General features: G+C 42.5%; 1 protein-coding gene across 8 annotated transcripts in view; it reads left to right on the forward strand.

The window, feature by feature from the left end:
• The first annotated feature begins 6236 nt into the window (after positions 1-6236).
• akap13b (A-kinase anchoring protein 13b) overlaps positions 6237-23391 on the forward strand; it is a 207203-nt gene continuing 190048 nt past the window's right edge. For 2 of the 8 annotated variants that reach the window (XM_078168279.1, XM_078168280.1), the window contains exons 1-2: positions 6244-6871; positions 16761-19865. In XM_078168279.1, coding sequence (XP_078024405.1) covers positions 6760-6871; positions 16761-19865 — 3217 coding nt within the window. In that variant the 5' untranslated portion in view covers positions 6244-6759. Of the gene's footprint in view, positions 6872-16760; positions 19866-23391 lie in introns of all 8 variants that reach the window. The other 6 variants (XM_078168284.1, XM_078168285.1, XM_078168282.1 and 3 more) reach the window with 6 other exon arrangements.

Below are 23391 nucleotides of genomic sequence, written 5' to 3' on the forward strand. Positions count from 1 at the left end.
CTGCTGTAAAGCAGATTTTTTTCTGCGAAATTCCGGCACCAGCAGAAGCTTATTGCAAAGATTGCGAAGCCACTAAGTAAACTATGTAAACGCTGATTTTACTGTGGCCACTACCCTGTGCAACCCACATTATTTTCATAATGATATATTTAGGAAAATATGCTATCTGTTACCTCTTTAAGCATAGCCCAGCCAATACAGCACAAGAAAAAGAGCCATTGATACAGGATGTTTCATCAAGGTGGGATTCAACGCTGGATATGATCTCACGTCTCCTAAAGAACCAAGAGGCTGTCAAGGCTACTCTTGGCAGACAGAGGCACAAACTAGCTATGTTGACTACAGCAGAGTGGACAAAACTGAAGAAGGTATGGACCATCCTTGAACCATGCAGGTAAACTGAACTATTTTATTAATGAGATTTATTGCTAGTTACCATGCCTTTGAAAACCTTTTAGACTGACTGACAATTGGTAAAATAATTAAACATCACTTTCTTGTATTATTTACTGCAGATATGTGCAGTTTCACCTCCTCGGAGGTGAAACTTATCTCAGTTCTGTGGTGTTACCTGCTCTCAGCCACCTGGACTGCACCATGAAGGTCTCTGATGAGGACTCATCCTACATGGTGAGAGGTGGCTACAGCCCTTGTCTGAAGCTTTAAGGATTTAAAGTGTCTACCAAGACGAGAGCGAGAAGGGGTATGGAGCAGCCTTGGGGCACTGCTGCAAGAAGAATCCAACAGAGCTACTCCAGAGCCCACAGAGGAGTCCCCAAAGAGGAAACGCCTCCTGCTGTTTTCTTCAGACTCTGATTCTGATGACGAAGTGGGGCCTAACTGTGCCCTGAGCCTCTATAGAGCTGACCCCACCATCAGCGAGACAGACTGCCCACTGCAGTGGTGGTCAACTCATGCAGGAGCATATCCACAGCTGTCTGTCCTAGCCCGAAAGAACCTGGCAAGCCCTTCCACTTCTGTCCACTGTGAGAGGGTTTTCTCACTTGCAGGAAACATAATTCAAAAGAGAAGGGCAGCCTTGAGCTCTGAAAACGTAAACAGGCTAGTTTGTCTCAGTAACTGGCTTAAAGAGAAGAAATAGCCTTAGATGTATTGTGAGGCCAATGGGTGTGTTGTCATGAAGTACTAAAATGTTTATCAAACTGTTATGGCCTTTATTTCAACTGTTTTTGTTTTGTTGTTTACCATTTTTGATGATAGAAATGGCACTTTTGGGGTGTCGGTAGCTTAGTGGATAGTGCCGGCGCCCCACGTACTGTATAGAGGTGATGCCTCGCTGCAGCGGTCGTGAGTTCGACTCCGGCTTGCAACCCTATGCTGCATGTCGTCCCCCCACTCTCTCTGTCTCCCCATTTCACACTGTCCTGTATATTAAAGGCAAAAAGCCCAAAAAATAATCTTAAAAAAAAAAAGAAATGGCACTTTTTATTAATCTCTTGGTCTGTTTACTTAGCCAAAGATGTTTTGTTTTTGTACCATTTTTAGTGGTCAGGGTTTCCTGGAATTTACTTGAAATAATGTTTTCAAGACACTGAAAGTGCTTGAGTTTACAAGTCTTAAAATTGCACCTTGAGTTTGCACTAGTCTGAATGTAGTAGACAAAAGAAAATTGCACATGAATATAGATGAAAAATAAACATTTTTGTTGTTCAGGTTCAGGTATATGTCTATTCATTGATTCAGTCGTCAACCAAAATTTATTTGAATTGAAATACTTTGCTTATTGTGTCAAATATTGCTATTTGATAAAAATACGATTAACTGAGATTAATTGATTACAAAGCCTCTAATTAATTAGATTCATTTTTTAAATCGGTTCCCACCATTAGTAAAAACATTTATTGTGAAGCAGCATAATAGGGAAATATTGAGTTTTTTATCAGCAGTAACTTAACACGACTCCTATGTTGTTGAACGCAAACATGAAACAGTAAAGTAAAGCAGATATCAAAAGTAAAAACAGGACGCAGGAGAGAAACCAAATTCCAGACGACAGAGATACAGTTAGAAGCTACAATGGTACTGAAAGCTAGACACACAGAGTATTTAAAAACTTCTTTCTCTCTGGTCCCCTGCAGAGACAGATGTGAGTTGAGTTTTGCTAAACCCACACTTGTTTCAGAGGGAGAAGGGGTGGTTGGCTGCTGCTGGCATTAAAATAATAATAATAATGATAATAATAATAATAATAATGTCACCACTACACGCTTGGAGGCTGTCCGGTGCACTTCTGGCCCTACTCTATAGATGGCCTCCAGCGCGGCTCAGCATGTTAAAACTGACAAAGCATGCAAATTGGCATAGCATGGTTTGATTTGGTATAGCCAAAAGAGCTAATAGAGAGTGACCTGACAGCATTTTCATAGGGTTTTCCTAAAGTGCTTCAATGCTAAAAGCAAGAAACTGTACTCGGAGAGACACAACTGTGAATACACAATAACAATTTATCAACAACAATACAACAATTTTTTTTAAAGGTAGGGTGCATTTCTATATTTTCATTCAGATTACCACCACAACAGACAGTAACGGTGCTGACATTCTTTCATTCACTGTGATACCGAGCAATGCTGAGATGGTCTACTTTGGGTCATTATTGAATGAGAGTATCGTGTGCAGTTGTTGCGTTAACATTCTTTCTTTCACTGTGATAGGAAGTGGTGATTGCGGTGTCTTTGTTAAATGTGTGTTTTTCTCTAAATAATAACCAGCATTAAAATTGTGTAAGAGAAAACACTAGCAAGCCAAACTGACCAGTCACAGCTCTTGCTGTCTCCATGTGGTATCTCTGTAGTTATTGAGGGGAACATGTTAGCTGTAGGTATGGCGTTTAGATCCATGTGACTAAAACATACACAGCAAATAGAAGGCATATGGACATCATCTTGTATAATGACCAATACTATTGCTGTGTCTCAAATCGGACTTCTATACTTATACTTACTATTTTGAGTGCATAAGTGCGTTCACACTAAGAAGTATGGCAGAATGCAGTGCACTGTAAGTACCTGGATGTTGCACTCATAATGGTCAAAAAGTGTGGACCTTTGGACACTTCTCACCCTCAGTGGTCACCATGTTGGCTATGTAGCGCAAAGGGTTGGACCACAAACACATTTCAAACTTGTGAAATGTTGGCCGACAACTGTGGTAAACACTTAGGCATTGTACAAATATACATGTGTATTTTCACTACCACTATACTGCTGTCAGATTGCAGACATTAGTTTGTTCACTGGGTTGGTTCTGTAGTAAACTGGTACCACAAACCAGAGTCCTGCACAGGTCCCTTTTTGAAAACCTACATCTGCCAGTACCTACAGTATAAAGCTCAGTATCAGAGCCGACCTGTCATTATGTCTAAAGCCCCTTTTAGATAGGAATGGTGCAAATTTGCAATAAAGCCCAATCAGTCTTCTTTCAGCATTGGCAGTATAAAAGCAAAATCAGAGGGTGCGGCAAAATGCCGCCTACCTACTGTTGTTCATACAGAATGTGCCTTTTTCGGGGCAATGGGGGGCATGAGCAAGTAACAAAATGTAAGTAACAAAATTCTCTCAGCGTGTGGCGTAAACAGTGACGTGGGAGGGAAGCCGCGGCTTGTCAGTCCTTAGGCGATTCTCTCATAAGTCGGCCCGTTGTTCACCGTTCCCGTCATCTGACGGTTAATGGCCTCTTCATTTGTGAGGGCAAGGAAGGCACGTAATTCTCCCCAGTTGCTCATCTTTACAGTGTCAGTCAGGTTTGCGTTTCCCTCTTCACCGTCTTCAACAGCCCCTCCCGTGGCTGAAGGCCGCCTCGGTCTGTTTAGACTAACTAACTGAGGATATGTTTTTTCTGACGAGGCTACAGGCTGTAGCTACCCTACCACTATATACTGAATATCTGACAGATACTTGACAAATTGATCAAATTGAAGTCTAATTAGGCTAATGGAAACTAATCAAGCGGGCGACACCAGCTGTATGGGCGATCAAGCGCGTCGCCTCTGTTTGCTTCATTGTAGACGAGATTATGGTTGCGTTACAGCGTATCGTTGTGCTCAGTCAACTGAATCAAAGGCGTCACCATCCACGTAGCCATTTGGTTTATCTTAATCATTTTATAAGGACAAGATTAAGTCTGCTTGATGTCCTCAGTGCCATCCTGTCACAATGTTGCACAAATGTGCAGCTACCCGTGAGCTTATATAGGCTACATGAACCAATCCCAGTGCGCAATAGGCTACATTATATTGGTAATTGCATACACCTGCGATTAATTACGGCACACACATACACACACACACACACACACACACAGTGGCGCCATATAGGTGGGAAAGTTAGGACAATTCCGAGGGCCCCCAAAAATAGGTAAAAATTAATACAAAATTATTAAACCATCATCATTAAGATTTTTTTTTCAAATATAGTAATAAAACTAACGATCTCTTTGTTTTTACTTGTTTTTGGCAGTAAAAGTTATATATCCCCATTGCCCAAAAAGTAAACATCCATATTGACTGGACACCCCCTGACACACACAGAGCAATGAAACATGGATATGCTGCTGCTACAGGTGCCTACTGTGCGACAACAACAGATTTGCAGTCTGTACATTGACAGAACTGATGTTGAAAAACTTATATGTAAGACACAAACTGGCATTGAACCGCAGTGATGGAAAAAGAGAGACAATCACGTATGCTGTTATGAATGTTTCAATAACAAATGCATTATTGGTGAGCAATAATCACGTTTTTCTACTTCATCATTAGTCTCCTTGTTTGTAACGGGATGTGCATGTAAGTCATTTTTTAATGTGATATGCTTCAGGCGTATTATGACAGAGATTTTTCCTGAAACTGTGCCAAAACGCTCGTCTGGACTGAAATTTAGTTTTAAAGTGCTGCTTTTTTAAAATACCCGTGGATGTGTGGAGTAGGCTTCAAATAGATGAGCAGATGTTCTGTAAATGGCATAGTCTCATTTATGATAGGCTATAATATTTGATGGCGGTAAAATTATTATGGTAATACTTTATATTACAGCGTCATTTAGGCTATTTACCTTATATGAGATCAATCGATGCGTGCAGCATCGATTAATGCACTTTGAGCACCGTGGTGACAGACAGCTCCAACTTACGATATAGCTTAGCAGCTCTCCTTACCAGCACCCACTAAGGGACAGTTTGGGAAACACTCAAAGAAGTTCCTTACCTAAGGTAGTAGCTTAGAGACCTTCGTAGAGCGCTAATCGAAACTGGGAAACGATGCTTGACAGGCAGGTAGGAGGCTCAGTTATCTGTGAATGTCATTTTTCTCTGACAGGGATGAAAGTTTAGTTTTTATCACCAACTCTGTGAGACATGAGTTTAAACCTCCAGGGCCCCGTTTCCCAGTTTCAATGTACCTCAGCGCTCTACGAAGGTGAATTATAGGCTACTGCAACTGTCCATTTAAAAAGCATAATTTTGGGGGCGTCGGGAGCGTAGTGGATAGTGCAACACCGGCGCCCCATGTACAAAGGCACCACATCGTTGCAGCGGTCGCGGGCTCGAGTCCAGCCTGCGACCCTCTGCTGCGTGTCAGTCCCCACTCTCTTCCTCTCTCTGTCTCCCCATCTCACACACTGTCCTATCCATTAAAGGCAAAAGCCCACAAAAAAAGAATCTTTAAAAAAAAAAAAAAAAAAAAAAGCATAATTTTGGCCTAATAAAGCTAAAACTGTGACAGGATGAACGGAGCACATCACTCGCTTACGAGTGGTTCAGACCACCCTTCTTAAGATATACCTTTCAGAAGATATATCTTCACTAAGGAGACTCTGGGAAACAGTCCGTGAGCTTAAGAGAGACCTTAAGATACAACTTACAATACACGTAGCGCTACGAAGGCTCTGGGAAACGGGGCCCTGGTTGTTAAGGCCACACCAGAGTTTGATTGACAGCTTTCACACCAGCCTAACCAAACCAATAGATTTTGTTTCAGTTAGAATTCAACTTTGTTGTTTTGAAATGCTAGTGAGGCAGTGTGTGAATTGGTATCTTTCCAGCAACATTTCATTGGTCTTTCTTGTCTTCCTTCTTGCAGGGAAATTCAGCCTTTGCTGGTCCTTCTCCAATGACACATGCCCTGCTCAGCCCTGCCTGAGGGAGGCAGCGCTGCTCTAACAGCCAACAAGAGAGCAAGCAGAGCATAGGCCTGTGTGTGGTAACCATAGAGAAGTGTAGCAGGGCAACAGAGGAACGGGGAAGTTCTCCGTCACTGAAAGAGAGAGCACCAAGGGAGGAGTCTGCTGTTGTCACTCATACATCCCATACCAGTGGAAGTCTTTGTCAGAGGCAGGAAACTGGGGGAGAACAGAATAGTACAGCTGCCAACTCTCCTTCTGGATGTAACAGGAAAAACAAAAAGAGAACTGCAACAACCACGAGACAATCAACAGAAGCTCCAGGAAATAACAGGGGCACCCCGGAGGCTGGTAGAGGGAGTGCAGCGAGGCCCGCAAAAACAACAGGAAGTAGAGCAGAGACAGATGGAACTGTTTTATTCAGACAGTCAGCAGTGGCATCTGTGATTGGTGACGGAGGAACCACAAAAATCACCGTAGTCCCAGATCAGAAGACACTCCATTACCCATAAAGCCAGTGTCTGGTGAAGGGAAGTGTGCTCACAGGAAGGCAGTGGCCTGCCACCACCATCGTGGAAAAACAGGAAGGAGAGAGAGGAGTGAGAAGCTGGCCTGCTGATACATGAGTGAGTTGACAGCAGCAGTGACACAGACAGAAAAGGGAGCTACTGAGAGTCTTCCCGCAGAAGAAGCTAAAGTGAACTTTGCTCTGGAATCAGCTGCAGGGAGGACAGGTTAGTTCATCAGTTTGTCACAGAGATCACTCAGTAAATGGGGGTGTGGTGCAAATATGACAAGTTTCTTTTGCTTATTTGAAATCTCAGACCACAGATTTTACAAGCTAAACCTACTGTGGAATATAATATATCATACTGGAGGCTCTTTTACTGATAAAAATCAATTTGTGTTTTGGGAAACCGATTGACTGAGCAGAGAAAAGACACAGTGTAGGAACACTGAGTCACACTGAGCTGGTCACTGTAGATTGTTGAGGAACTATTGCACCCACAAACATAGTCTCTTTATTCCACAACAATCAGGAGACTGAGGTTGTCACTCAGAAATACCATTTTACTGTCTCATCTTCAAACAACCAAAAGTCTTTGTCAGAAGTGAACAATAACTACAGTGACTACAGGAGAAGTAAACAGATGTTAGCATGGGTTTAAGAGTAATGTGGAAAAAAATAAATCACAACAGACCAGTAATATTTTATAAAGACTAAATGTAAACTTAAAGCTGCAATTTTTATTTTTTGCCACTTTTGCCACACACATTTTAAACACATCTGACACAGCTTTTAAGGTTGATATGACAAGATTATCAAACAGTTTTTTTTAAACATGCAGGAGTTATGAAGCAATTTGATCATTCAATTGTTTGTATCAACCTCGTAAATATATGAATCTGATATTCACTCTCTTTTAACTCTGTTGCTTGTCTGTACTATTTTTTAGGGGTGGGGGGAAAAATCAATACGGCATAGTATCACAATAACTTTGCGTGGTAATATCGTATCATCACACAGTGCCAAATATCTATTTTTTTAATAATATAGATTATTAATATGACAAATACAAATTAAACTTTAGGTAGCCTTCTAGAGTAATATATCACTGCTTTTTCAGTCCACTAGATACATTTTGCTGCACAGTATATCACACTATATTTTATCACAATACTCAGCACATTGCAACATATTTAACATCGCAATAATCTTGTATTGTGAGTTAAGCACTGTGATAATATTGTTTTGTGGATCCCCTGATCAACTACGGGAAATATCTGTCTCTTTATCTGCTAAATGCACCACTGCGTTCAAAAGCTATTCTCTGTGTGTGTGCTGCTGAGCAGGAAGTGTCGAGCTCATCAGAGCGTTTTCACCAAGGACAGCTGCTACTGCAGCTGCAGCAAACCACACTGTAAGAGCTCTGAGAGTGAACAAAAACAGTAAACGTGCTTTAAAACCAAACAGAATGAAACAAAAACACTCCTTACATCTGAGAGGAACTTCAAAATTGTTAATTATTCTGTGTGAGTTTGTCACTATGAGCGCCACTAGTAGGCTATTTTAGGACGATGGGAGTGGGGAACAAAGCAGAGCTTTTTGAGGCCCAGACCCTCCAAACCGACTTCAAAAACTAGCAGCAATGAAATGAATGACTGTTGTGTTGCGTCACATCGCCTTTGTCTCGGCCAGAAAGTTTGCACATGAACACACCCCAAAGACTACAGCCAACAGCCAATCAGCATGTACCTTCTGCACCTGCGTGAGAGGAAATAACTCTCCATACCAGCAGATGGCAGTCATCTGTAATCATCATTCAAAAATGGAAACCAGAAGACCGTTGTGATGCTAGGTAGCCAGTTAGCACATTAACAACACAATCCAATGTTAAAGGAAGGGAGTTTATTTACCGTGCACCAGTGAACAATAACAAGTTTATTTTGACCTCACTCCCTCTTGACTTTAGCTCTTTGTTTACTTTACTCACTTGTGTTTTTCTCCTCATTCGCTGAGCTGAACTGACAATCTGAGCGACTTCATTCCCCTGAATTGTGGGATATTGCATGTTGTAATATTTTTCTGGAAGTAGTCTTTAATTACTATGTGCTATTGAATAATGAATAATAATCCACAGCCTTTTTTTTATTTTTATTTTATTTGTTTTTAGTTAACCAAATTAATAAATAAATTTGAAAGCACCTTACAGTCTCCTGCCCGTATGGAAATAACGAAATGACGGGGAAGCGGCATGCTCCGCTGTGTTGTTTTAACATCAGTAGAGAGCAGCCTCTTTGCTGCATATTAGCTCTGGGAAAAGCCAAGACACTAAGCAGAGCAGGCACAGGGTTTTTGAGGTGAGACTGACTGAGCAGAGAGTTTTTCTCCACTACAGAGTTGGTTTAACTTGTTTAGTGCTGCAGTGTGTGTTAGTCAGTGGGTCTCATTTACTAACGTTACTGATGATTGCTTCTCCACTCCACACTGTTAATATTAGTTTCTGGGTGATGGCTTATAAAGTATACTCAATATACTTCACATTTGCCTCGCAAATGTAATTATTTAAACATTATATTAAAACACGCTTGCAACCGCTGCCTTTTGTAAAGATATATTACAAGTTAATTTAAATGTGTCTACGCTTTAGACTTGCCAGACGTTGCACTGCTGTTGCGGTTGAGTTCCACCTCTTTCATTCTGTCAACATCACGTGAATCGAAAAAAAAAAAAATTAAAGCTGCAAGCAGTGATGAACAGGACCTCTCACCTCTGCACAACTTGGGGGTGCTAAACTGTCACCAAGGTCTTATGGCTGTTTTGGCCGAAATTGACGTGAATCTGGTCAACTTTATAGGAGATGTACATCAATGTATGTATGTATTTTTGTTGCCAGTAGGTGGCGCTGTAACTATAGCTGATTATTGGCACGTAGATGTGTTCAGGGCAGGACAGTCATCAAACATGTTTGGGGCAGATTGGACCATGTATGCTGGAGTTACAAACCACTTCCTGTTTGGTGGTGAAACAGAAGTTTGACACCTCGCCAAGGTCACACGGTTTGACGAAAGCTCAAGCTTATAATAACTTTTCATCTTTAAGGTCTTTAGATGGGACAGACCATATTTGATCAGAGTAAATCTCTAGGAGGAGTTCGTTAAAGTACGACCCTTGGAAAAGGCCTAAAATGCACAAACATTACGCATTTAATTCAAAATGGCTGACTTCCTTTTGGGTTTACGGTATGGTTCCACGAGACTTTTTTTATGTGTTGGGGTTGTTACATGTGCCCACCAATTTTCGTATATCGGTGAGACCAGCTCTGGGGGCTGATCTGTCAAAATTTTATGGGGGGGCGCTACTGAGCCATTTTGACACCTGTCAACCAGACCCCTATCAGATGTAAATTTTCACCAGTTTACATGTGTGTGCAAAGTTTCATGAGTTTTCGAGTCCCCTAAGCCCCTCAAAAATGTGCTTCTTTTCTGAGAAAAATAATAGTCCTTCAGTTTCAAGAGACCCGTCTGCGACTCGGGCCCTAAAAAAACCCCACTAGCAGTCAGGTGATCATAAAGGTCAGTATCAGTCAAACTAAAAGAGGGAAAAATGGTAAACTGGATAGTATGCCAGAATCGTTAGTTACTTTTTGTAAAAATGTTCAAACTTGATCTCTCCTCCCTACTTTGTTTGTAAGCACACTACAAGCCACCAGTGTAGGAATGTTACATTTGTTGTGATGGAAAAGCCCAGACTTTATCAAGCTTACTTTGATAACCACTGGCACCTAACTGTCCAGCAGGAAACAGGCCAACTCTGCATCACTCTTCTTCTTAAGTGCTTGCCAGTGAAAGTGAAAGTTAGCCCCAGATTCAGTTGAATGTCTTTGTACACCAAGTTTGTAATTTACATCCATGTGTGTGAAAACATGGATGCTTCACACACATGTACCCCATGGCAGCACAGAGGATGTATATAATCAGCACAGTTTCAAGATTAGTGTCACCAGTACAGTATCTGACCAAATGTCTCTCCTCTGTTGCTGGGAAAAGATGTTTAATAATGGCCAGAACAATGTTTTGGCATAACATTATGATGTCACAGTGGAGTTGACCTTTGACATTTTGGAAATAAAATGTCATCACTTCATCATTTCATCAAAAACATGTTTTGTGAGGTCACAGTGACCTTGACCTTTGTGCTTTGACCACCCAATTCTTCTCAGTTCATTGGTGAGTCCAAGTGGATGTTTGTGCCAAATTCGAGGAAATTCTCTTGAGGCATACTTGAGATATTGCATTCATGAGAATGGGATGGACAAGGTCACAGTGACCTTGACCTTTTGACCACCAAAATCTAACCAGTTCATTGTTGAGTATAAGTGAATGTTGGGACAACTTTGAAGAAAAAAAAATTCCCTCTAGTTTCCCTGCACGGCACAGGGTGGCGCAGGGTGGCGAACCCCGCGCAGAGCTAGTTTCGAGCAGCGCAACACGAGGCGCACTCAGTTTAGTAGTTTGGCAGACCGAGGTATGCTGAGATGGGTGTGGCGGCGCAGCAGGGGGAGGTGTTGACAGATCCAGCTTGGTGCAGTGACAGTTTCGTGCCAAAAGGCTTCGCGGAAGGTGCGCTAAAAGCTCGCCAGCTGAAACCAGGTCTACTGTCAGCGCAGGCAGAGCGCAGCCAGTGTAAGCCGAAGTTTGGCTGACGGGCGGACAGTGCACACACGTCACCAAAACCTCACAGGCAGGTTTCCAGAATATCAGGCACATTAATAATGCAATAAATACCCACAAAAAACACTATTCAATGCATCTATCTGCAGTCAGCACATAAATGTATCTCTATATCGACTGTCCCGTCACATCTGATGTCAGATCAAAGGGGACTGGCACCGTTTGGCACGTTTGGCACGCGTAATGGAAACCCAACTTGATTTGATTAACACAGCCGCAAACTAACGAGTTCACATACATCTCAGCCAACCACAAACAGCCACAGTATCAGATAGGGAGAGAAAAGCCAAAAGAAAACAAACAGAGTGAGACTGCGAGAGAGAAAGAGAGAGCGCATGCGCGCACGAGAGAAATGCAACATTGATTTACAGTTGTGGTGACCTCCTCCCAGGCTACCTTTGCATCATCAGCCCGTGGACGTCTGCTTGCACATCAGTTTCCTCCTGGGAGAAGTTTGGCCGTCTGATGCTGCTGCTCTCTTCTGCCATGTTGAATTGAGTAAACTCTCATTACGCCTTCACGTGGCGCTTTTAAGGGCGCGGAGAGGGGCTCAATCGATTGGTATGATGTGTGTAAAACCCACCCCATGCCTTCTCTCCTCCCTCTTTCCGACTTGCGCAGGTAGGAGGGACGGAGGTGGGAAAGAGGAGTCGCTGCACCAGTGCGTATGGTGTGCCACACTTGCAAAATCCGCCTGGCCACACCCAGTTGGTGAAGCGCAGATGCGCTGCGCCTCCGCCTCGCCCGGTCTGCGAAACTAGAGGCCATCGTGTTTGCAAGTATGGGATGGACGGTCATATCAATTTCAATCAATTTTATTGATAAAGCCCAATATCACAAATCACAATTTGCCTCACAGGGCCTTACAGCATACGACATCCCTCTGTCCTTTGGACCCTCACAGCGGATAAGGAAAAACTCCCCAAAAAAAACCCTTTAACGGGGAAAAAAAATGGCAGAAACCTCAGGAAGAGCAACAGAGGAGGGATCCCTCTTCCAGGATGGACAGACGTGCAATAGATGTCGTACAGAACAGATCAACATAATAAATTAACAGTAATCCGTATGACACAATGAGACAGAAAGAGAGGGAGACAGAGACAGAGAGAGATGCAGGACAGACGGTAATGACAGTAGCTTACAACAACATTAATGAAAGTAATAATATTATAATTAATAATTATATATTAATATCTGATAGTATACATGTGTGACAATAATCATATGTGTATAATAACAGTACAAGGTGTAGAGAAGGTGCCCGGTGTATTATAGGGGGTCCTCTGGCAGACTAGGTCTAAGTCTGCCTAACTAGGGGCTGGTACAAGGCAAGCCTGAGCCAGCCCTAACTATAAGCTTTATCAAAGAGGGAAGTTTTAAGTCTAGTCTTAAATGTGGAGACGGTGTCTGCCTCCTGGACCGCAACAGAAAGATGATTCCACAGGAGAGGAGCCTGATAGCTGAAGGCTCTGGCTCCTGATCTACTTTTGGAGACTTTAGGGACCACGAGTAACCCTGCATTCTCAGAGCGCAGTGTTCTGGTGGGATAATATGGCACTATGAGCTCTCTAAGATATGATGGAGCTTGACCATTTAGAGCTTTATAAGTTAACAGTAGGATTTTAAATTCAATTCTGGATTTTACAGGGAGCCAGTGCAGAGAAGCTAAAACAGGAGAGATATGATCTTGTTTCTTAGTTCCTTAGTACACGTGCTGCTGCATTCTGAATTAGCTGGAGAGTTTTTAAGGACTTACTAGAGCTACCTGATAATAGAGAGTTACAGTAATCCAGCCTTGAGGTAACAAAAGCGTGGACCAATTTTTCTGCATCTTTTCAGGTCAGGATAGGCCTAATTTTCGCAATATTATGCAGATGAAAAAATGCAGTCCGTGAGGTTTGTTTTAAATGAGAATTAAAAGACAAATCTTGATCAAATGTTACTCCGAGGTTTCTTACGGTAGTGCTAGAGGCCAGAGCAATGCCATCTAGAGAAACTATGTCGTCAGGTAAAGAGTCTCTGAGTTGTTTGGGGCCAAGAACAATAACTTCAGTTTTGTCTGAATTTAACATCAGGAAATTGGTGCTCATCCAGGTTTTTATGTCTTTAAGGCAATTATGGAGTTTAGTTAATTGAGTTAATTAATTAACACTTGCAAAATCCGCCTGGCCACACCCAGTTGGTGAAGCGCAGATGCGCTGCGCCTCCGCCTCGCCCGGTCTGCGAAACTAGAGGCCATCGTGTTTGCAAGTATGGGATGGACGGTCATATCAATTTCAATCAATTTTATTGATAAAGCCCAATATCACAAATCACAATTTGCCTCACAGGGCCTTACAGCATACGACATCCCTCTGTCCTTTGGACCCTCACAGCGGATAAGGAAAAACTCCCCAAAAAAAACCCTTTAACGGGGAAAAAAAATGGCAGAAACCTCAGGAAGAGCAACAGAGGAGGGATCCCTCTTCCAGGATGGACAGACGTGCAATAGATGTCGTACAGAACAGATCAACATAATAAATTAACAGTAATCCGTATGACACAATGAGACAGAAAGAGAGGGAGACAGAGACAGAGAGAGATGCAGGACAGACGGTAATGACAGTAGCTTACAACAACATTAATGAAAGTAATAATATTATAATTAATAATTATATATTAATATCTGATAGTATACATGTGTGACAATAATCATATGTGTATAATAACAGTACAAGGTGTAGAGAAGGTGCCCGGTGTATTATAGGGGGTCCTCTGGCAGACTAGGTCTAAGTCTGCCTAACTAGGGGCTGGTACAAGGCAAGCCTGAGCCAGCCCTAACTATAAGCTTTATCAAAGAGGGAAGTTTTAAGTCTAGTCTTAAATGTGGAGACGGTGTCTGCCTCCTGGACCGCAACAGAAAGATGATTCCACAGGAGAGGAGCCTGATAGCTGAAGGCTCTGGCTCCTGATCTACTTTTGGAGACTTTAGGGACCACGAGTAACCCTGCATTCTCAGAGCGCAGTGTTCTGGTGGGATAATATGGCACTATGAGCTCTCTAAGATATGATGGAGCTTGACCATTTAGAGCTTTATAAGTTAACAGTAGGATTTTAAATTCAATTCTGGATTTTACAGGGAGCCAGTGCAGAGAAGCTAAAACAGGAGAGATATGATCTTGTTTCTTAGTTCCTTAGTACACGTGCTGCTGCATTCTGAATTAGCTGGAGAGTTTTTAAGGACTTACTAGAGCTACCTGATAATAGAGAGTTACAGTAATCCAGCCTTGAGGTAACAAAAGCGTGGACCAATTTTTCTGCATCTTTTCAGGTCAGGATAGGCCTAATTTTCGCAATATTATGCAGATGAAAAAATGCAGTCCGTGAGGTTTGTTTTAAATGAGAATTAAAAGACAAATCTTGATCAAATGTTACTCCGAGGTTTCTTACGGTAGTGCTAGAGGCCAGAGCAATGCCATCTAGAGAAACTATGTCGTCAGGTAAAGAGTCTCTGAGTTGTTTGGGGCCAAGAACAATAACTTCAGTTTTGTCTGAATTTAACATCAGGAAATTGGTGCTCATCCAGGTTTTTATGTCTTTAAGGCAATTATGGAGTTTAGTTAATTGATTACTTTGTTCTGGCTTCATAGATAAATACAACTGTCTATCATCTGCATAACAATGGAAATTTACAGAGTGATTTCTAATGATGTTACCTAAAGGAAGCATATATAGAGTAAATAAGATTGGTCCGAGCACAGAACCTTGCGGAACTCCAAAACAAACTTTGGTACCTAAGGATGATTCATTATGAACGTGAACAAACTGAAAACAATCAGATAAATAAGATTTAAACCAGCTTAGTGCAGAACCTTTTAGGCCAATTAAGTGTTCCAGTCTGTAGCAGAATTTGATGGTCAGTTGTGTCAAACGCCGCACTAAGATCTAATAAAACAAGTACAGAGACGAGTCCTTTGTCTGAAGCAATCAGAAGGTCATTTGTAATTTTAACTAGTGCTGTCCCAGTGCTATGATGCACTCTAAATCCTGACTGAAATTCCTCAAATAAATTATTATCATGGAGAAAATCACACAGCTGGTCTGCGGCTACTTTCTCAAGGATTTTTGAAAGAAAGGGAAGATTAGATATTGGTCTATAGTTGGCTAACACCTCTGGATCCAGGGTGGGCTTTTTTAGTAGAGGTTTAATTACAGCTACCTTAAAAGACTGTGGTATATAGCCTGTTAATAAGGATATATTGATCATATCTAATATATGAGTGTTAACTAAAGGAAAGACCTCCTTAAGTAGCCTAGTTGGGATGGGGTCTAAGAGACACATTGATGATTTAGATGAAGAAATCACTGCTATCAATTCTTGAAGAGAAATTTGGGAGAAGCAATCTAAATATATATTAGGTCTTACAGCTGTGTTTGGGGTTAGATAGGTACTATCTGAAGACAGGAGGTCATGCATTTTTCTTCTAATAGTTAGAATTTTGTCATTAAAAAAGCTCATAAAATCATTACTGCTAAGGGCTAAAGGAATACAAGGCTCAATAGATCTTTGACTCTCAGTCAGCCTGGCTACAGTGCTGAAAAGAAACCTGGGGTTATTCTTGTTTTCTTCTATTAATGCTGAGTAATAGTTTGCTCTGGCATTGTGGAGGCCTCTCTTATACGTTTTGAGATTGCCCAGATCTGACTGCCCAGATTAAACGAGATTCTTCCAGTTTGGTTAATCGCCAATTCCTTTCAAATTTTCGCGATATTTGTTTTAACTTACGGGTTTGAGAGTTATACCATGGAAGAACTTTCTTTGCTTTGTTAACTTCTTTTTAAGAGGAGCTACAGAGTCGAGTGTTGTTCGCAGCGAGCCTACGGCTGTATGGAGAGACGGGCAACCCGAAAATATAATGCCTCTGGCCACGGCTATGGCTGGCACAGAGGCATAGTGATAAAATCCGGGCAGAGGGCAGAGTCCAGAGTGCAGTTTTTCCCCTACCATTATATAAGGGGGGTGCCCCGCCCCCCCAATGGCACCCCCCGCCTCCCCTTGAAGGTCAAGTTAATTTTATTTTCTATATAGCGCCAGATCACAACAGAAGTCATTTAAGGTTACCTTTCCTGTCAAACAGGTCTATACCTTGTCCTTGTATTAAAAACTAAATAGCCTTGTTATTTGTCTTATTTACACAGCGGCATGTCATTTCTGTCTCTTCATGGTCGCCCGTTAACAATTCTCCTCTGCGCTCTGTATTGCACATGGCGGGTTCTGCCCGATGCGCACACAGTTCAGTTGTTATTGACTGCTGTCATTAAAAGAAACACATGAACCCGGTGATTCCTTTGAGTGTTTGTGTCGAAAGATTCTTTTACAATCCCTAATTTAAACTAGTGTTTCTTCAGGTTCCATGGGTCAGGAACAATCCCAGGATCCCCAGGAAAGCCAGCCAGACCAAGAGCAGCCAAGCCAACTTGACACCATGAACAACACTCCTCAGGCTGGCAGGAGGACCAGCCCCACGTCTTCAGACAAAGAAAGAAAAACTTGGAAAGGGCTGTGGCAGGATGGAGGCTGGATTGGAAGCAGAATGGGATCTGCCCCACATGAACCTGAAACTGTGGTCAAAACCATCTGGTATCAGGGTGAAAGCGTAGACCAGGATGCCAATGAAGACTGGAACAGAAAGGAAGTAAACTCCCAGTCAGTTTGGTATGACAGTGAAACAACGGATCAGAAAAAACAGGAACAGCCGGAGCAGGGAATGAGAAAGCAGAAAACATGTGATTTGAGCTTAGCCCAAGCTTCTGGTCTTAGTTCTCCACAGCTGTTAGAACAGGATCTTACTTCTTATCAACTGTCTGCAGCTCTTAGTCAGCCACATGCTGCTGGAACACAGCCAGCACTGTCACATGGGCCTGGTCCACAAAGACGGGAAGTACATGGACCACAGCGTGAGGAGGAAGTAAGGCCAGATTGGAAGGAGGGAGGAGTGGACGGAGATGGAGGGGAGGTCAGTAATAGAGAGAGGACTTACAGCATAAAGAGTCCTGAAACGGCAGACATCGAAGACGGAAGGGGAGAGAAGCAAGGGAACAAAGAAAGAGGAGCAAAGGGCAGAAAAAAGAGGAGGAAGAAAAGGGGGAAGAGAGGGGGCGCACAGGCCAAGCTCAGCTCCAGCTCCAGTATAGAGTCTCAGAGTCAGATAGAGATAAAGACACAGAGAGAACAAGTGACAGACCTGAACACCCAGTCAGGGACTGACTCAGAAGCCAAGGATAAAACAGAAAGGGCAGACGTCCGTTCTCCAACCCAAAGAGAGGAAGCTGACGAGGACGCCATGCATCTACCTAGCCAGACAGAGTGGCAGACTAGGGATGCACATGGACCTGACTGTGAAGTCACCAATTTGGACCCAAGTTATATGACTCCAGACTTCAGTCCAACAGATGACAAGAGAACAAATCTGACTGAAGTTACAGCTTTACAGACACCAGAAACGAAGGAATTATTGGAGGATGATGACCTAGATTTTCATGGGCTTGATCATTCTGACCTGAACTCTGCTGTCACTGCTTCACAACTTAGTCAAATGGACACCAGAAAGGCAGATATAGAGGAAATAAAAACTGTGCAACAGGTAAATATGGACACACTTGACCTTACAGAGCTGGAATTAAAGGGGCTTGCCAGTCGGGTCCAATTTACTGTGGATAATGTGGGGTCAAAGGCATTGTCAGAAACTGAGGATCTGACAGTTGCTGGTAAAGCTGTTACATTCGTGGGCCACACAGGTTTGGTGGAATCTAACTGTGCAAAGGAACTTCCTGTCATACTTCCAGATTGTACGGAATTCACAAAGGACTCGTTTCTTGAGGATTTTCCTGAAAAACATACACAAAATGTACAATCTATGGAGTCAAACAAACAAGTAAGACCTGTGAATCCCATGGGAAGACCTGTAGGAGTTATGGAACCTCTGTGTGCCACAGAAGCTGGGGATCTGCTGTTTAAAGGTAAAGCGGATGTTTCACCACCACAAATACGGGAGGGATGCCCTGAGACAACTGGGAGGGAAAATCTAGAGCATTGTTTGGGCTGTGAGATGCTGAGAGATGAGCAGAGCAAGGAGGAAAAAAGAAATGAGTTGTGGGTGGGTGAGGAGGAAGCAGGTAAGGGAAGAAGTAGGAGCGATGATTATGACTGTGGGATGGTGCATGCTAAGGAGTTATCTCCCATGGACAGCGAACAAGAGCAGAACTATAGTGAAGACCTAGTTGCCACAGCAGTAGCAGTTGTAGCAGTAGCAGTAGCATCTGCCATGGCTAGCATAGAACTGAGCCAACAATTAGCAAACAATTGGTCAGAGAATGAACAGTCATTAAACCAGCTGGCAGATGATTTACTCAACAATGATCAGTCCACACAGCCGATTAACAAAGATAGAGAATCCTGTCAACTGTTAGCAGCTGAGACAGGACACCAACCTGTAGAACATTCACACATTGTACCTACTAATCCATTTGCCTCTAAAGAACAAGCTGATGTTGAAATATCACAGGAGTCTGATTCTGTAGTGTTGCCTTCTACCACTGAGACAGAAAATCTATCAACAGCACAGCTAAGTGTTGACCAGCAGACTAACCTTGACCTGTCAGCACATGGAGATGCTCCAAGTTTACACCAACTTGACAAAGAGGACGTCCAGTCAGAAACTGCAGAAGTCTCTAAGTGTTTACAATTTCAAGAAGAAGACAGCAAACTACAAGTTAATATGAAACCTTTGCCAGAAGCAAATGAAATTATTACAACCGAGGTGGACAGTCAAAGTCACACGCAGGTAGAAATCCCCCCCTGTCCTGTTATAGACCCAGGACAACATCCAGAGGTGTCTGACATATTTTGCCATGGCTCTGAGGAGAATCATAGAGGCCCCCAAGATCAGTCTGTCTGTCAGGAAGAGAGTGTGATACAACATGATGAAGATAATAGTCACCCTTTAGAATCCATAACAACTGATGGTGTCGTAGGAAGGCAGACGCATGAGCAGGACAGTCTACACAGTTCAAAGTGTAAGGAACCTGAGAGCATGTCAGACTCAGACCGTCAAACTGGAGAGCATGAGAGGGATCCACAGCTGGATGGTCAGGTTAAAACACCATGTGAAGGGGAGATTCCTACTTTGGCGCATACTTGTGACTCAACGCTTCCTGTTACCTCCTGGGACTTGACTCCTGTGGCCATTCCCAGTCCAGATGAAGCAACTGCCCCTGCGAATGTGGAAACAGGTGAATACCAGTCATCCCAGTCATTACCGGACATGAGGCTTGTCTCTGCCATCCCTCTTGATGACAGCAGTAGCATGTTCCAGAGGGAAGGTCGTGAGGCTGTGGCTGTGGATCATGCTCTGGATGCAGTGGATGGATGGAAAGAGAGAGAGAAGAAAAAGATGCAAAGGAAAGAGGAAGCAATAGAAGAGATGGTCAAAGTGGACATCACATCCAGAACAGGTAGGCCAAAATAACTGTTTTTTAAATTCCTCTGTTATTTCTGTTTGTGTCTACACATACCTGTCCATTGCCACAGTCATTTTATCTTTCATTTACTTCCCTCTTTTGATTCTATTCCCTGTCAGTAATTCTCCTGAACATTAACCTCTTTCTTTGCCCGGTCTAAACACAATATAATAATCACATACCAGCAGTTTCCTTGTTAGAAATGTCCTGCCAGAGTTCTTCATGAAAACCGCTCAGTAATGAAGGAAACTTCCTTAACTGTTAAAGAAAGAACCACCCAATTCAGTAGCATCTTGCATTAGTGGTGTATTAAACATTCATTACTTCTGAAAAAATAATTAGACCTTTAAATGGTGATATCATATGTACTAACAAAACCTGTATAATGGTCCACTGGTGTTGATAATGGCAGACTGTTGGTAGGTCATGTCTGCATGTCAGCAGCTTAAGATAAGACCAGTGCTGGGAAAGTTACTCTTAAATTGTAATGTATGACATATTACTAGTTACCTTCATTTGAAGATAATACGTTACTTTACAATATTATTCTGTTTGTAGAGTAATGATTTACTTATTACACTACTTTTGCATTACTTTGACCAAAATGAGCTCAAATAACTAATGTTGATTTTAAATGGATGAGGGTCATGTTGTTTCACAGCAGGTAATCAAAGCTCAGAAGCTCCTGTTTATTACATTTCATTTCAAATCCAGTGCTGCAGAGGTCTGACCCATTCATGCATTCACATGCAGTGGTTACCACTTTGTATTAAAATCGTAATTTAATTTAATTTTAATTTTATATACTTTATTAATTTTAAAATTATTTTTTTTTGTCAGAGACACACACATGTACAAACAGGATCTAAGGTGGAGGGATGTCAGAGTGAGGGGGCTGCCTTGGTCAGGCGCCCCGAGCGGTTGGGGGGTGCCCAGGAGGTGAACTGGCACCTCTCCAGCCATGCTCCATATTTGGTCCGGACGGGGAATTGAGCAGGCGACCCTACAGTTCCCAACCCAAGTCCCTATGGACTGAGCTACTGCCACCCCATGTCAATAATAGTGTGATGATACAGAACAATTAAACAGCCAAGGCCTTTTTAAATGAATGAATAGCCTTGGCTACAGTGAGGGTCAGGCAGAGGATCAAAGTCTGATAATTATGAGATATGTATCAATATTTGTGTCCATAGGGACTTGGGTTGGGAACCAGAGGATCACCTGTTCAATTCCCTGTCCAGACCAAATATGGAGCATGGCTGGAGAGGTGCCAGTTCACCTCCTGGGCACTGCCGTGGTGCCCTTGAGCAAGGCACCGAACCCCCCAACTGCTCGGAGCGCCTGTCATGGGCAGCCCCCTCACTCTCACATCCCCCCCTCACATCTCTCCACTTAGTGCATGTATAGGTGCTGTTTGTGCATGTGTGTGTTTGGACCTGTGTGTAATTGACAGAGTGGAAAAACTGAATTTCCCCTCGGGGATTAATAAAGTATATAAAATTTAAAAAATAAAATAAAAATATTTGTACAGACTTACTCTGTACTATCTCAAGGAGGTAACCTTACTGTCTGATATTTAGTGACCCTTTTTTTTCACCTCCATCTTTAACAGTGGTAGATAGTTTTGAGCAGCAGTTGAACGGTCGAAAAAAATCCTTTGTGTTGTGTTGTGTGCTGTGGATGAGGGGAAGGCTGAAGCATATAGGGAGAGAGGATGGACACAGACCCTCCAGTCTGTGAGGGTTCAGTATCAATTTATTCTCAATTGTTGCTGTTCCATTATGTGACTCTTTGGCTTTGTGATCTTTGTCCCACAATTCCTCCACTGATTGTGATTGGACGGTTGGGTAAAAAGTAACGATGATGGGCAGTTGCATGGTTTTTCCCAAAGTTGAATATCTGTCAACATTTGGAGACCAGTAAAAAAATGGCAAATGTGCCATGCTTAGCACAGAAGAGACACTCAGCAGCTCATCACACAGCTGGCATTTGTAGCATACAATTTAGCATAGTGTTAATATGCAGAGCTCCAATAAAAAAAAAGATAAAAAAAATTAACAAAGAGGTTGTGTCAGTTGCTTACCATCCCCTGGGATTGGCTTGTCAGTCACACAGTAGTACAGTATTGCAATTATTGTGACAGCCCTATTCTCAAGCTCTTTTCCTAGACCTTGATGGAAAACTTCATGAGGTAAAGGAAAGATGTGAGGAAGAATTCACAAAAAATAATGTATTACCCATTGCTCGATACTTCAATTTGTGGCTCTACTCATTATATTACTTTGCGTTATTCTGCAACACTGCCTGAGATGCTTTGTCACATAATTGCAGGTTAACAATAATATAACATTAAACCTTCCATATGCCCACATATCAGCACAAAACAAAGATCAGTAGCATAACGACAGCATTGTAGAAGGCTCTAACTACCTCAAAATTAAACTATATCAATATTTAAAAGAGACTGGCCTTCTTTACAATGCCTAGTACAAAGATAAATTGCTTCAAATGAATATATGAATAGGCCTAAATAAAATGATATTAAGGACTGGCTGTACTAACACTGTTAGATGACAGACTTAAAAGGAAAAAAAAGTGTATGTAAATGCCATATGAATGGTATTTAACAGGCCAAACACACTTAAACAAACCTTACTCTAGTTGCTCACTCACCAAACCATTGCCTTACAACGGATGCAACAAACCATGGCCTCACAACAGATGCACCAAGTCATGGCCTTTACAACACATGCACCAAAACATGGCCTTACAGCAGATGCACCAAATCATGGCCTTACAAATAGATGCACCAAAACATGGACTTACAGCAGATGCACCAAATTATGGTCTTACAATAAATACACCAATACCTGGCCTTACAGCAGACACACCAAACCATGGTCTTACAATAGACACACCAAACCATGGCCTCACAATAGACACACCAAAACATGGCTTTACAACAGACGCACCAAACCATGGCCTTACATAGACACAACAAACCATGGCCTTACAACAGACGCACCGAACCATGGCCTTACATAGACACAACAAACCATGGCCTTACAACAGACACACCAAACCATGGCCTTACATAGACACAACAAACCATGGCCTTACAACAGACGCACCGAACCATGGCCTCACAATAGACAAACCAAAACATGGCCTTACAAAAGATGCACAAACACATAGCCTTACAACAGATGCACCAAACCATGGCCTTACAACAAATGCACCAAATCATGGCCTTACAACAGACGCACCAAGCCAGGGTCTCACAACAGACACACCAAACCATGGCCTTAGAACAGAAGCACGAAACCATGGCCAGACTAGTCCGGCTTATTTGACATGTTTATCACTAAAGACGTGGTTTTACCTCATTGGGAGGAGATACTCAAATGGGTTGTCAGCCAACCCAGTCCTCCTCAGAGTCAGCTCAGACTGCCCAGCCTGGGGAACCTCTCCACTGGCCCACTGAACAGCATCGCTGTTCTCAGCATACATTATGCACATA

This window comes from Epinephelus lanceolatus, chromosome 5 (assembly GCF_041903045.1).
Source record: "Epinephelus lanceolatus isolate andai-2023 chromosome 5, ASM4190304v1, whole genome shotgun sequence".
NCBI lineage: Eukaryota > Metazoa > Chordata > Actinopteri > Perciformes > Serranidae > Epinephelus > Epinephelus lanceolatus.